This window comes from Hydra vulgaris, chromosome 06, assembly GCF_038396675.1.
Source record: "Hydra vulgaris chromosome 06, alternate assembly HydraT2T_AEP".
Classification (NCBI taxonomy): Eukaryota; Metazoa; Cnidaria; class Hydrozoa; order Anthoathecata; family Hydridae; genus Hydra; species Hydra vulgaris.
The window spans coordinates 7928334-7944931 of NC_088925.1; the positions used below are offsets into that span (position 1 = coordinate 7928334).

General features: G+C 27.0%; 1 protein-coding gene across 6 annotated transcripts in view; it reads right to left on the reverse strand.

Moving 5' to 3' along the window:
- Positions 1-16598, reverse strand: part of LOC136081622 (eIF-2-alpha kinase GCN2-like) — a 75992-nt gene that overhangs the window by 37824 nt on the left and 21570 nt on the right. For 3 of the 6 annotated variants that reach the window (XM_065799121.1, XM_065799122.1, XM_065799125.1), the window contains 2 exons: positions 12901-13071; positions 10260-10395 (listed from right to left, as the gene is read on the reverse strand). In XM_065799121.1, the coding sequence (XP_065655193.1) occupies positions 10260-10395; positions 12901-13071 (307 nt within the window). The remainder of the gene's footprint in view (positions 1-10259; positions 10396-12900; positions 13072-16598) is intronic. The other 3 variants (XM_065799123.1, XM_065799126.1, XM_065799124.1) reach the window with 1 other exon arrangement.

Consider the following 16598-nt stretch of genomic DNA (forward strand, 5'->3'; position numbering starts at 1 on the left):
TATGAACTCGAGAATAAATAAACAGAGTTTGTTCCCAGGTAACAATAAAAGATGCCAGCTTTTGTACTTTATACATATGATTTTGGTTATAAATAAAATTTATAAAGTCTTATGCCAACTATGAACTTATTGTATCTTACAACTTTTTTCTCCAAAATAAATGTGACAAAAGTTAAAAACATCAAAGTTTTTATTATGAAGTATAATGTTTTGTCAATAATTATTTTTACAAATGCAAGAATATCATGTCTGATTTTCATTTAAGTACTTTGTTGCATCAGCTCTTGCTTTTACGACTGCTTCTAAACGTCTTGGCATGCTTTTTACAAGCTTTGAGGTGACTTCAGCACCAATTGAATTTCATGTTTCACTAAGAACCTCATAAAAATTTTTTTTACTTGTTCCTTTTGAAGGAGCTATTTTAGATTTCAAAATTGCCCATAAGTTTTCAATAGGGTTAAATTCGAGACTTTGTGGCAACCATTTAAGGATATTAAATTTACTTTTCTGAGAACTTGTTGCACCACATTGCTGGTTTGTTTTGGGGTTGTTGTCTTGTTTTAAAAAAGAATTTAGTAGTAGTAGTAGTAGTAGTAGTAGTAGTAGTAGTAGTAGTAGTAGTAGTAGTAGTAGTAGTAGTAGTAGTAGTAGTTTATATTTGTTACAAAAAAAGTAAAAATAATTGACAAATACAATTGTAGATTGTCAGATTACAGTTAGTTTTTGTGAAGCTCATAGCGCAATTTCCATTTAGGAAAGCTGCGAGCTGTAGTAACATTGGAGCCTATCGAGGCTCACTTTAAAGTATTTATAGTCAGAGAATCAATTGCTTTATCTGGTAAGATGTTCTATGCATTGACAATGAGGTTGTAAAAAAAGTTAAAACAAGGTAAATTGTTGCTGTATTTTTCACGGTGAAGTCTCAGTCTGTGATTTGCTCTTGGTGGAATTGTGATAGGAGGAAAGTACCAATTGACTATGTTGATGTTATTACCAATCTTATATTTTTGAATGAGGTCACCTCGTTTACGACGGTCGACTAGAGAAATTAGGCCAAGTTGTAAACATCTGAACTTGTCTAACTTTTTCAGTTTGTCTGGTATCTTTGTGACTCTGCGTTGTATTAGCTCAATAATTTTTTCATCATTCACCAAATGAGGGTTCCAAGCTGGAACTGCGAACTTAAGTACAGGACAGACATAGGTGGAGTAGAGTCGTTTCCATAAAGAAGCATCATGAGATTGGAAAATGTGTTTTAGGATGCCTAGCATTTGATTTGCTTTACATGAGGTAATGATGGATTAGGTTTCTACTTTTAGATTATTGGTAATTTGTATTCCCAAGTCACGTTCAGAGGTGGTTGCTTCAATGTAGTTCGAGTTGTTATTGATCAAGGTCCTGACTCCTCCATTGAGTACTCAAAGTGAGTTAAATTTTTTTGGCTAAAGTGCATGACCTAACATTTCTTCACATTTAGCTCCATGAACCAAGACTTGGCCCAATAAACAAGTTGGTCAATATCTGATTGGAGTTGAAGTTGAGCAGCAAGTGAGTTGACAATGCTCAGAATTTTGGTGTCATTTGCGCAGATCTTACAACTGTTACCTTTGCTAATTGGTATCTGGCAGATCTTTTATGAAAATGATATCTGGCAGATCTTTCATGAAAATGACAAATAAAATTAGTCCCAAGACTAATCCATACAAAACCCCACTTGTCGCAGGTAACCAATTTGATTGTAGGATAAATCGGTGAGACCTGTAGAGTAAAAAAGCTTTTGTCCAATTGAGTAGATTCCCTTTAATTCCATACATTTATAATTTATTAAAAATCCAGGAACATGACGTCAACTGGTAGTTTTCTGGCCATATTTCCAGTCAAGAAGTCCATTGTTTCAAGGAGATTCGTAATGCATGCATTTTTCTTTAAAAAACCAGGTTGACTATTTGATAAAAGATTGATTTTAGATGCTGCATGATTGCTTTCTTAACTAGTTTCTCCATTATTTTACACAGAATCGAAGTGAGGGATATTGGTCTGTAGTTTGATGGGTCAACTCTGGAGCCCTTCTTAAATAAAGGTGTTAAATTTGCTTTAGACCATGAACATGGAACTTCACCATTGTCAAATGATTTTTGAAAAATGAGAATAAGTAATTTGCAATCTAAATTTATTTTATTAGCAGATTAACATAAAATTTTAGAAAGAAAATTAACATACAATTGTCCCAACATTTTTAATTTCACTTTTATTGCTTGAGTTTTGATTTTATCAACAATATTACTTATATCATCCATGACTGTATATACACACACACACACACACACACACACACACACACACACACACACACACACACACACACACACACACACACACACACACACACACACACACACACATATATATATATATACACTGAGGCATATTCGTTTAGACACATCAATTTTTTTCTCTTTATCTTAATTTTTTTCTATGTATTGTCAACTGATATGCATGCAAGTTATTATCAAAATAATTGTTGTGTTGTGGGCTAATAAAAACCACAAAAAATTTTTTCTATGTGTCTTTATTAACATGAGAGTATGTTTGATATACAAAAGCACATTTTGTAATTGGAATATATCTATAGACGCAATCAGGTTAATAACGGTAATTATTGATTTTTAATCACTTTTACACAAATAAATTGATAAATTTTAGTGTAATTTGATCTTTTGCTCTGCCAGTATCATTTCTATTGCATTTTACGAAATGCCTAAAGGAAAGTATTTGACAGATGCTGAAATAATACAAATTAATTTATATCGTGGCTCAGAAATCTCACCAGCACTTTCTATAAGAGAAATAGCAAGAAAAATGGGAAGATCTGACCATGTTGTATGAAACTACATTGCAAAAGGTGACAATTACGGTGTAAAAATAGCTACAAACGGCAACCAAGTATTAACAAATCGGCAAATTATTCAAATTCGCTTCGAAGCAACCAAAAATAGATTGAATGCAACACAAATAAAGGATAAATTATTATTGCCTGTCACCAATAAACATGTTGCACATATTCTACGTACAACACCAAACGTAAAGTGGAAGGAAACCACACCAAAAACCAATGTTAAAAAAAAACCATAAAATTGCTAGATTACAGTTTGCTAAAAACCATATGCATTGGACTCATGAGTGGCAAAACGTAATATTTTCAGATGAAAAAAAGTTCAATTTAGATGATCCGGACTCCTACAGTTGTTATTGGCATGATCTAAGAGGAATAAATGACCCACAAACAAAACGAAATTATGGAGGAGGGAGTTTAATGGTTTGGGGTGGATTTTCTTATTCAGGAAAATTGACTTGTTGTGGTTTACCTAAAATGAACTCGATAAAGTATACAGAAATGTTGGATAATGTTCTCATAACTTATATGGATGAAAACATGGAAGATAATGCCATATTTCAGCAAGATAATGCTGCAATTCACACATCTAGGCATTCTATGAAATGGTTTAAAAACCACAACATCCCGGTTCTCGAATGCCAGCTTGTAGCCCGGACTTAAATCCAATCGAGAACGTGTGGGGAATGCTATCAAGAAAAGTTTATGACGCTAAAGCAGCCGGACACCAATTTAAAACTGTTACTGAGTTAAAGTGTAAAATCCTTGAAGCATGGTCCGAGTTGGATCAAACTACACTTCAACAACTAGTGAAGTCAATGAAAGGCAGAATTTTTGAGGTGATCCAGTGTAATGGAGGACATACGCATTACTAATTTCCATCTTTTAATGCCAAAAATATGACTGCGTCTATAGATATATTCCAATTAAAAAATGTACTTTTGTATATCAAACATACTCTCATGTTAATAAAGACACATAGAAAAAATTTTTTTGTGTTTTTTATTAGCCCACAACACAACAATTATTTTGATAGTAACTTGCATGCATATCAGTTGACAATTCATAGAAAAAAATTAAGACAAAGAGAAAAAAATTGATGCGTCTAAACGAATATGCCTCAGTGTATATATATATGTATATATATATATATATATATATATATATATATATATATATATATATATATATATATATATATATATATATATATATATACAGGGGCGATTCTAGGAAAATAATTTTGGCAGCGGTACCTCCAGCGCTTTAACGAAATTTGCCGCATGTAGGCATTTTTTTGCAAATAAAACATTTGTCACAAAAAAAAAAAAGATCTCTAATTTATGAATTTGGGCAGCGCCTAAATACAGTCGGCACTGTCGAAAACGGTCTATATATGTATATATATATATATATATATATATATATATATATATATATATATATATACATATACATATACATATATATATATATATATATATATATATATATATATATATATATATATATATATATATATATATATATATATATATATATATATCTATGTATGTATGTATGTATACATATATATGCGTGTATATATACATGTGTGTGTGTATATATATATATATATATATATGTATACATGTATATGCGTGTATATATATGTGTGTGTGTGTGTATATATATATATATATATATATATATATATATATATATATATATATATATATATATATATATGGGAAAATTTCTTTGATTTTTCTGAATAAATTAGCATGATTTATAGCTTGATGCCTAATATTTGACAGTCAACATGTTCCCATAAATAATAAATGTCATCTATTCTCAAATAACTCAGTTAAATGGAATATAATCAATTTCAAAACACAAACTTTACTCTTCCTGAAGAATTCTTGAACCGATTTACCTGTGTGTTTGGGATTGTTATCAATCAATGATAGTAAATCCATCCTTGAGTCATTTTATTCTTTGCATAAGGTAACACAATACCTATGCATATGTCTTTGCATATTTATTAATCAATAGTTCCAGTATATCTATGGAGCAGTTCAACACTGTCCCAACTAAAACATCCCAAAAGCATTACACTACCTCATGTATGTTTTACAGTAAGCAGATGAGAGTTAGGACCATATTTTGTATCATCTGATCAGAACTGCAAAACTTGTTTTCATCATTAGAATCTTTGACCAGTTTTGACTACTCCACTATAGATGCAGTGATGCAAATTCCTCCTGGGCATTTCAGCCATTGTTTTCAAGGAATACAATGGCTTTTAGGATGGACGTATCCCAAACACATTTGCATGACATAAATAACGTTTTGTAATAAAAATAGCAGAGACCGGGGCTAGTTGCAACAGGAGTAAGTTGCAACAATGTGTTTTAAAGAATGGTTTTTCCTATTATAATGTAATATAATAATACACTTCCTAAATTTTTTTAAAATTATTTAACTAGAATTATAACACGTCAGCTATAAATATGTATACAGTAATAAACTTACAGTAATAAACTAACTTCAAAAGTTATTGATAATTTTGTTTTTTCGATATAAAATTCTAATTTTTATTTTCGAAGTTTTTTTGGGTTTTACTGTAAACTTAAAGATTTACAACTATAATAAAATAATGGTAAGTTAAAAAAATCTTTTTCAAATACAAAAAGATTTTAAAAAATTTGTATTTAATGTAAATAATTATACACATTGATTAGAGTGATCATGATGCCTATGGGGTAAGCTGAATCATAAAATAAATGGAAGTTTTATTGATTTTTAATTTTAATTTTTTTTATCTCCTAATAACAAAAAACATCTCCATTAATAACAAAAAACATTTTAAAAATCTAATTGTTGAATTGAAATCAGAGTTGTTAACAAGGCCAAAGTAGCAAAGCCAAGGCCAAGACCAAGGCCACATGTTAAGAGACCAAGGGAAAGGCCAAGGACAAGGCTAAGAGTTTTAAGGTCAAGGCCAAGAATAAAAGTTTCAAGGCCAAGGCCTACGCAATATATATTTTTAAGACCAAAGACTTAAAATTTTGCCATACGTTAAGGCTAACTATTAACAAAACTGTAGGTAATAATTGCTGTGACAATAAAACCGCATGTTGTAAAAAATAAACCAAGGTTATGCACAGAATTCAACGAAGTCAATAAGAAAATATACCTGTAGATATATATGAAAGCCGAAAACAAAAATACATAAAAATAAAGAATGAAAACTTTTAATTCTTAAATTTTATGAATTTTTTTTTAAGGCCAAGGCCAAATCAATTAAGGCCAAGGCTAAAATTTTAAAGTCAAGACCAAGGCCAAGGCCGTTACTTTTGGCTTTAAGGCAAGGCCGAGGCCAATGCAAAGGCCAAGGACTAAAACCTCTGATTGAAACATAAACAATTATTTTCTTCTTTAATGAATGTTTATTGCAAGGAAATTCTTTTTTAATGAATGTTTATTGCAAAGATTTTCATTTTTTGTTGTTTAGATCTAAGTTTGATTTTTGTTTTTTTTAATGAATTTTTATTTATACATTTGTTTTATTCTTTATCATTTTAATCTTTTTTAAATAAATTGTTGTTATATTTTTATATTCTAAAAACAGAACTTAAATATCCTAACAGTTTCTCTTGCATTTTTCCAAACAAATTTATTGTTTATTGACCAAGAGAATACTTTTTTTTCAGAAACATGTGAAAATTAACTAAATTACTAAACATTACTAAACATCCAATTTTTTTTTTTAAACATCTTTACTTCCAACAAGGATGCAAGCAGCCACTAATTAGAGTTGGAAGTTACTGAAAGAGAAAAGATGAAGATTGTAGAGCAAGATAACAATTGACAGACGACTTGAAGAATTGCAAATTATATGAATCGGAAAAGCAAGATGAATGAAGCGAATTCCAAAAAACTGATGTTCAAGGAAAAAAACTAGACAAATAAGAGTTTTTGGAGCACATAGGAACAATCACAGAAAAAGGATGAGAATTAATTGAATGATGAGTAACACGAGACTGAATTTTAGTTGATGGCACAAGAGACGCTAGCTCTTTAGAGCAGTGCCCATTATAGTATTTGTAGAAAAGAGAAAAAGGCGATGTGATAATGGTTGGTCCAACTATGTTTACAATGCATTTTTGCACCTTGTCTAAAAGAGAAAGGGCATCATCTGACGATCCTCCCCCCCCAGATATGGCAACAGTATTCCATACAAGACCAGATTTGAGATTTATAGAGATAGAGAATAGAATCTGAAGTAAGAAAGTGTCGAGCTTGATAAGGAGATGCAACCTTAGCAGATGCTAATTTTGCAACTGATTTGATATATGGTTTCCAAGAAAGGTTGGAAGTAAGAGTTAATCCTAGAAGATGAAAGGATCTACCTTTACTCATCTAAATTATTGCGATAATGATTGGCTGAAAAATTTTTATCTGAATTAAAGTTTATCAGCCACTGTGAGCCATGCTGTAGCATAGTAAGATCCTTTTCAAGTTCAAATGCCCCCTCCAAGCAATCAGAGAGTGTTGGTTTCTTATCATGATATGAATAAATGGTAGTATCATCAGCAAACAATGCCACCTTAGATGTGAGAATATCTGGAAGATCATTAATGTAAATTAAAGAGTATAGGGCCAAGGATAGAACCTTGAGGAACCCCTGAAGTTACAGAATAAGAAGAAGAGTGTGGTCCATCGAGGACTTTTATAATACGATTGGAAAGGAAGGATTCAATAATCCTGAAGGTGTTACCACATACACCGTAAGAAGAAAGCTCATGGAGAAAACCAGCATACCAAACTTTATCAAAAGCTTTAGAAATGTCAAGAGCAATGACCTTAACCTCTCACCTTTATCTAACGTGCATAAAACCTATCAGTAACTACCGATAGGTTTTATGCACGATAAAACCTATCAGTAATTACTGTTAGCAAATCAGCTGTAGAACGAGAAGATCGAAATCCATATTAATAATCAGAAAGTAAGTTGTTAGACTCAAGATGAGATATTAAGTGTTTGTTAATTAAAGATTCAAAAACCTTGATATGATGATAGGAAGAAGACTAATGGGACAGTGGTTAGACGAATCAGAATTTTTAAAAATAGGGATGACAGATGCTGCTTTCCAGCAGGCTGGAAAACAAGACTCTGATAAGCACTTGTTGAATAGTTTTGAAAGTATAGACAACAGCTCCGGAGAACACTTCTGCAAGACTATAACAGGTATGTTGTCCAGGCCACAAGCTGTAGAAGAGTCTAAGCAGGAAATCATTTTAGATACAGAAGCTGAAGTGATGCAAATGTCAAGCAATGGATCAACCTGTTTGACGGCTATATCAGGTAGAACGCAACTAGTGGAATCAAGAGATGATGTTGATGAAAAGTTCTTACCAAACAATTCAGCTTTGTCTTTAGGTGAGGTGACAAAGTCTGAACCATAAAAGAGAGGTGGAATTACAGATTTGCCCTTAATATTGATACTATTAAAGATTCTCCAGAAGTCACAAGAGCCTAATTTTTGTGATAAAATACAAGATTTCATGACCTGAAATATTGTAATTCGTCACAAAAATTAAAAAATATCAATAAAGAATACAAAGGAATACAAAAGAATACTAAAAACTCACTAAATATTGAAAGAAAACACCATACAGATAATTTTTTTAAATTATACTTTTTCCGCACCCTGTATATATATATATATATATATATATATATATATATATATATATATATATATATATATACAGTAGCATCTAAAAATTTGTGGACAGACTAAAGTGAATTCTAATAATATTTCAGCACTTACTTCACTAAATCCAACACACTATATACCAATTAAAAAATTTTCATGTTTACTGTTATGTTTTGAGCAAATATTGATTATTCAATTAACATAATTTAATTTATTTAAAGTTTAATGATTTTTAATAAGCTCAAAAATTTGCGGACATACTGAAACTTTTCACATTTTTTCCAAAAAAAAAAGGTAGTTTAGTCGCGGGGTAAAGCATAAGTGGTGATGACGTTTGTCTGACGGGATAAACTAGTTATAAGTGCTGATCCTCATCGAAACGCCAGTAATAACAGACGCGACTCTGAGGAGATGTTTATTACTTAATCACTACACAAATTATGTTTATACATTGGCATTTATGTTTTTTTCCATTCTGAGGCCTTTCATTGCTGTATGCATACTTTTTATTTTTTAATGTATTTTTTGTTTTATTTATTTTCTGTTTGGTGATATATTTTTTGTTTATCATAGTTCATATTAGTATTTATATAACAATTTATTTTTTATTATTATTGTAAGTACTGTTTAGGTGCATTGTCTATCTTATTTATATTTTAAATATTCCTCTATTAATCTTTATTTTTGTCTTGACAACTGTCAAAATATGCTTTGTTTGAAAAATAATTCTCCTTTATTCTAATGTACTTCATTTCTTCCCTCAGGCGTTCACTGCTCGTGTGTGACTATTCGGCAAATTTTATATATGTCAGAATTATATATATGCCAAAGTTTATAAATAAAAATTTGCAGACATACTGAAACTTTTCACATTTTTTCCAAAAAATAGGTAGTTTATTGATATTGTAAACAAACATTCTGTGGAAATAATTAAAAAGCTTCATTTATAAGTGATTGTGGTCATGGGGTGTAAAAAATGTAAAATTTCTCTAGTGAAAAAGTTGACAGCGAGATTATTTCAAATAGAAATTTTTTTCATGAGACAGCATATTTTTATGGAGCCAGTAAGTCTGCTGATAGACAAATTAAAAAATATTATGAATATTTATTTTTATTACAAACAATATTTGGATCATTACAAACAATAGATTAAAGAATTATTATACAATTTTATGATATTATATATTATATAATTGTATTTAAATATTACATAATATTTAAATACATTGCAATATCAACTTCTTTTATGATTCTATCTAAAAAATTAGTCTTCTATATAAATAAATCAACAAAATGAAATATACATATATGTATGTATATATACATTTATGTATGTATATATACATAGCAATTTTTTTTGAAAATGAAATATACATATATATATATGTATATATACATAGCAATTTTTTTTGAAAATGAAATATACATATATATATATATATGTATATATACATAGCAATTTTTTTTGAAAATGAAATATACATATATATATATATGTATATATACATAGCAATTTTTTTTGAAAATGAAATATACATATATATATATGTATATATACATAGCAATTTTTTTTTACGACAATAGTAAAATTATCAATAATAAAATATTCAAATTCTTATTAAAATAAATAAAAAATAAAATTATTAAATTGAGCAGCTTACCAACACATGAACTGCAAAAGAATTTTTTTTCCATATTTTTTTTAAACACAACAACAGACAACTTTGGAGTATTAAAACGCAAACAAAAAAATTTATTTATAAGAGAATTGTTGAACTGCTTTTCTGATTGGCTGTTCTAAAATAAATTTTTTATCTATTTTTAACTGTAAATTATTATTTTGATATAACACTTCAATTTGTATAAGTACCATATTTATTTTATGGTACTTAATTTTATAAATCTCAAATTAAAGAAAAGTTTTTTTCTTCACAGATTAACAAACTACTTTAACTCAAAAAATGTTTTTTGTAAACCCTGTGGCATTAAGTAAAAGAAAAAAATTTCATGAAATGTTTTAAAATGCAATTTTGATTAATAAGAAATTAACTTGTTAACCATTAAAAACAAGTTGAAATTGACATAATATGAGGCAGGGTTCCCACTATTAAAATTGAGGAGTAAAAAGTAAGGATTTTAAGGAGATTTAAGAAGATATTTATTTTAGTATTTAAGAAGATTTGGTCGCAAACAACAGTTTTTTGAAGTAAAAAGGAGAAAGGAGAAAACGATTACATGAAAAACAGAATCTTATTTTTCAATACATTTTAAATATAAACAGAAAAATCATTATAAATTAATGTATTACTTGATGTATACATAAATTTTACTATATATATATATATATATATATATATATATATATATATATATATATATATATATATATATATATATATATATATATATATATACATATATATATATATATAGATATATATAGATATATATATATATATATATATATATATATATATATATATATATATATATATATATATAAATATATAAATATATATATATATATATATATATATATATATATATATATATATATATATATATATATATATATATATATATATATATATAAATATATAATAGAAGTATAGGTTTGCAAACTATCAAAGAATTATATATTTGCTTCTTTATTAATAAGTATAATCCATTCACTTCAATAAAATTTCCTAGATGGTTAAAAAAAAATAAGGAGAAATTAAGGAGAGCATTCAAATTTTAACTTTTTTTAAGGTTATTTAAGGATTTTTAAGGAGGTTTTTTTTTTTAAAGATATTTAAGGTTTTTAGGGAGGAGTGGGAACCCTGTGAGAGAGTTTAAAAAAATTCACTAGTACTGATGCATCTTATTGTGAATTATTTTAATATGAAATCATTTAAATTTATTTCAAAATGTTATCTATTGAAAATATTTTAAGAAGTAAAAATAATTTTATCAACTACTGTGAAGTGACCATTACACAAAGCTAAACTTCACTAATAAACAAAACAAAAATAATCAAAAATCCCTTGCAGAGCCTTTGGAGTTCTTAGAGTTTTTTATAAATATGTATTGTACTATTTTTATATTTAAATATGTATTGTACTATTAAACGAAAAATTAGTAAATATAAAAGTTATGCTTTTTTAAGTCTTTGTTGATGTTTTGAATGGTCATAGAAGATGTAGGGATATTTTGTTTTCTATTTAAATTAGTAGATAACACAGCATATCAGTTTTTAAGCAAACCACAACAACATCTTTCATTTAAAAATAAAATTTTTATTGCAAAACAAATATAACAACATCAATTAAATAACCTCATCTCTAATATATAACTTAGAAACTTTTGGTTGATTTTTACTTGAGCTCTAAACCCTTTCTTTAACTTTTAGAGAGAGTTAAAGAAAGGATTTGAAATCAACTTCAAATCCATTCTTAAGCTCTTAGAGACTTTAGGTTAATTAGCAGGACTGAGACAACTTTATAGCTCATTGCTTGGATGCCGGCTCTATCAATGAGTCAAGTTCTCTTTAAATTTTAATCATGCCCAAAGTAACCCAAAACATAAAACATAAAAAACCATACCCTTCACCTAACTGTCTCATACCTGTAAAAATATAACTGTTCATTTATTTAAGATGACAATGTTAGTTTGCTATTAACACTTTCATAAAAAACTTTTATTTATTTAAGATTTGCGTTCATAAACGTATAATATATAGTTATATTTGTTGTAAAACAAAAATTTTTCCTGCTTTCATATATATTCCATTCCTTTACCCTAAGAACTTTTATTAGCATTAAATTTATTTTTTAAATTAAAATGAGCAATAAAGAATTTTTTTAAATATCTTTAAAGTTATCAAAAAATATTGTTTATCCGATTTTGGTAAATTCAATACATAAGAATTTGGAACTCACAAACAATGCTTAAAAACATATTTTTAAAATATCCAGAAACAATTTTTTTTTTAAATCTAAAAATTTGTTAAAGATTTGTTAACTAATATACTATATAAACTTAAACGCAAAAACTTAAAAATGCCATATCAAAAATGATATGATTTAAAATAAATAAAAAAAACATTTGATTGTAATTTTAATGATTCCCATTAATGATGATGATGATGATAATGACGATGGTGATGATGATGATGATGATGATGATGATGATGATGATGATGATGATGATGATGATGATGATGATGATGATGATGATGATGATGATGATGATGATGATGATGATAATGATGATGTCATATCCATACATTTACTAAATATTTATACATTTTCAAATACTTACCAAACCCTCATCTTCTGCATATTTTACTTCTTGCAATTTTTTTCGCTCAAGTAATTCAATTTTTTCCAGCTTCTTTTGGTTGGCAAGCATTTGATCATGAAAAGAAAGACTTGAAACATTTTGTGAATGAAGAAATTCTTGAACATGGTGTGCTAACTTTAGCACCATAACCTAAAATAAAACTTAAAATGTTCATTTTTATAAATGCAATATTTATATTAAAAATAGTACCATTCAATTTATAAAAAATTCTAAACTTATTTTCATAAATTTTAAGCTTTAAACGGAAAGAATCTTGAATTATACTCAAAAATAAAAATAATGTTGTAGATACTTAAAACTCCTAATTTACATGCATAATAAGCATAATAATGTATAATAAATTATATCAATAACAACTCAGTATGTTCACATTATTAGTTGTTTAGAGGTTACAATAATAAAATAATAACATATTGAATATAGGTTCCTATTAAAACTTTTTCTTAAAAGTTAGTTAAAAATAGTCCAAGATCTCTACTTATGCAAATTTACAAGAAGCAAAAAGTAAATCTAATTATTTTGGCCTAGCTTTGCTTGTTTCAAAATTGCCATTTCATTTTAATAATATTTAATCTAAATTCATATTATTCAAGTTTCATTTAAATATTAGATTGTTCAACAAAAAAATTGAACTGCTGGACTAAATTTAGGTCAGTTAATAAGTGATGGCTATGCATCTCTTTCTGTTATCTCCTAATGAGGGTGCATCTCTAAAATTCAGTCTAATGGTTCTTAGGATGGCTCACAACTTATATATTTCTCAATGCTTGCTTAGATAATTAACTTTGTGACTTAATTTCAAGACAACCCCAATCATTTACTTGCACTCCTTGATTGTCTCTGACCCTTGCTTGTGTTCAGTTTACTTTTAGGCAGTTCATATCATGCTATGATTAGCCATAACCATTTTTTTCGATCTTATTCACAAGAACAACTTTTGGAGGGTCTTTTCATTATAACAAAAAACTAGTGTAAAAAAGTGCTATCTGACACTAAGATTCATCATCCTTAGATAATTAAATCTTGTTTTTTATCACAAAAATTAGATTCTAGAAATTTTTGGAAAACCTTTAACAATGTCATCAACAAAAGTCTAACATTAGATTCTAGAGATTTTTAGAAAAATCTTAACAATATCATCAACAAAATATCAGATCCTTCCTACATGGGTCTAATTTTATTAACTCTCACATAGATAAGACAGATTATGAATATTTGACAGATTATGACTATTTGCAAAGATCTTTTCCTTTAACTCAATTCTTGAATCTAATGAAAGAAGAATTTTTATTTTTTTCTTCTATATAATGATCAAATTATTTTTAAATTGTGATTTTTTTGAACTCCCAATCTAAAATAAAAAGAAAGAGAATAAAAGTAATAACATTAAATCTCCATGCATGCGCAACATGGCACTGTTAATACTCTGATATTTTACAGCTGTTGATAGGAGCTGCCAGAGATTTTGAGAAACCTTTCTACTAGCCAGTCTCATAACCAATAAACTGAGCTTAAGAGCTGTACAGATAGAGTTGTATACCACTATCAAGAAGACACAAGTAAAAATCTATGAGTAGAGTCAAGAAGATTCAATATTCAGGAAATATCCTATGAAGGAAACATAAATATACAGGTTTACACCAACCAAAAAGATAAAGAAGGGGTGCAAGACTAGCAGACTGCTTACTCCTAAAGTCTCTGCCTAGGAGACCTTTTACAAGACAGCTGGATGCAGTTAACATTCGCTCAAGATGATTATTTTTATCAACAGAATTTTTATAAATGATCAATATATATTTCCTCAAAACTTTTTAAATGTGCCTATGCTGTTTTTTCCTGTGTGCTCTTTAAATAATAATGTAATGTAATATATATATATATATATATATATATATATATATATATATATATATATATATATATATATATATATATATATATATAATGTATTATAATATATATATAATGTATTATAATATATATATAATGAATTATAATATATATAAAATGTATTATAATATATTATATATAATATATAATAATACATATATATAATATATATTGTAATATATATATATATATATATATATATATATATATATATATAATATATATTGTAATATATATATATATATATATAATATATATTTAAATATATATACATATATATATATATATTATATATATATAAAATATATATTATAATATACATACATAATATATATATATATATATATATATATATATATATATATATATATATATATATATATATATATATATATATATATATATATATATATATATATATATATATATATTTAAACAACTTTAAAATGTATTCTACAAAATAGAGTGCCCAAAGTTCTTAAAAGAACAGAACAATTATAAATTAGTAGCAAAATCACTTAACAAAAATTTTTTTTTATTTATCACTGTGTTTCATCAATAATGATTTCCGATGAGTCTTTATTGATAAAACACAGTGTTAAATGAAAAAAAAATTGTGTTAAGTGATTTTCTACTAATTTATATATATATATATATATATATATATATATATATATATATATATATATATATATATATATATATATATATATATATATATATACACTTAATATTTAAATATTACATATTATTTATATTACATATTACATTATGGATCTGGTGTTTGATGAAAAAGTTTTTTTTCAAATAAAGTTTATATTTATGAAAAAATTCCTAATATATATTTAAAATCAAAAAGAATGAAAAATACAAATATATATTGAAACAGAAATTTAGATAAATAAGAAATTTTATTAAAACAAAACTCATTAAAAACATTTACATTTTTAAGTTTGAAAGAAACGTTCATTAAAGAAAACAAAACTCATTAAAAACATTTACATTTTTAAGTTTGCAAGAAATGTTCATTAAAGAAAACAAAACTCATTAAAAACATTTACATTTTTAAGTTTGCAAGAAATCTTCATTAAAGTTAAACAATAATCTAATGTCTGAATAAAAGTTTTTTTTTTCATAACTCAATAAACAATATTTTTATTTTCTAAAATCAATAGTGAGCCAACTGTTATGAATCCGAGTAAATCAGTGAGACTTTACCAGCAAATTTTCATTCAACACAAGTAGAAAACAATTTGAAATAAGGAAGATTTTAAGATTTTGGCACTTTAGTCCTTTTTCCATACTATATTTTCCTTTTTCCATACTATATTTTCAACTTGTTTCTCCGCGCAGCGGCCTTGTTTGTCAAGGTTCGTGTTTCGGAGTTATAGAGTTGAGAGAGGGTTATAACCACAATTAAGTAGCCTCCTCATCTGTAGTGGCCTTCTGGGCCTTGGGGAGGTGAAATGACAAAACAAAAAAAACAAAAAAATATATATATAATTTGGTCCTTAAATTTTCTGTAAACATTTAATTTTTACCTTTGTAAACTGATTAGTTCTGAAACATTAAAACTAAAAAATGACTAAGTAAGCAACTTTCATTTATCTTTTACAACATCACATAGCCTTTAATCAACTAAGAGTCCCAAGGCAGGGGTATTTCAAATATACATATAATAATTTACGGGTGATCTAACACCGCACCAGAGGTTCACACAGAACACAAACATACATATATATAGTAATTACAGGAGGCTAACCCTG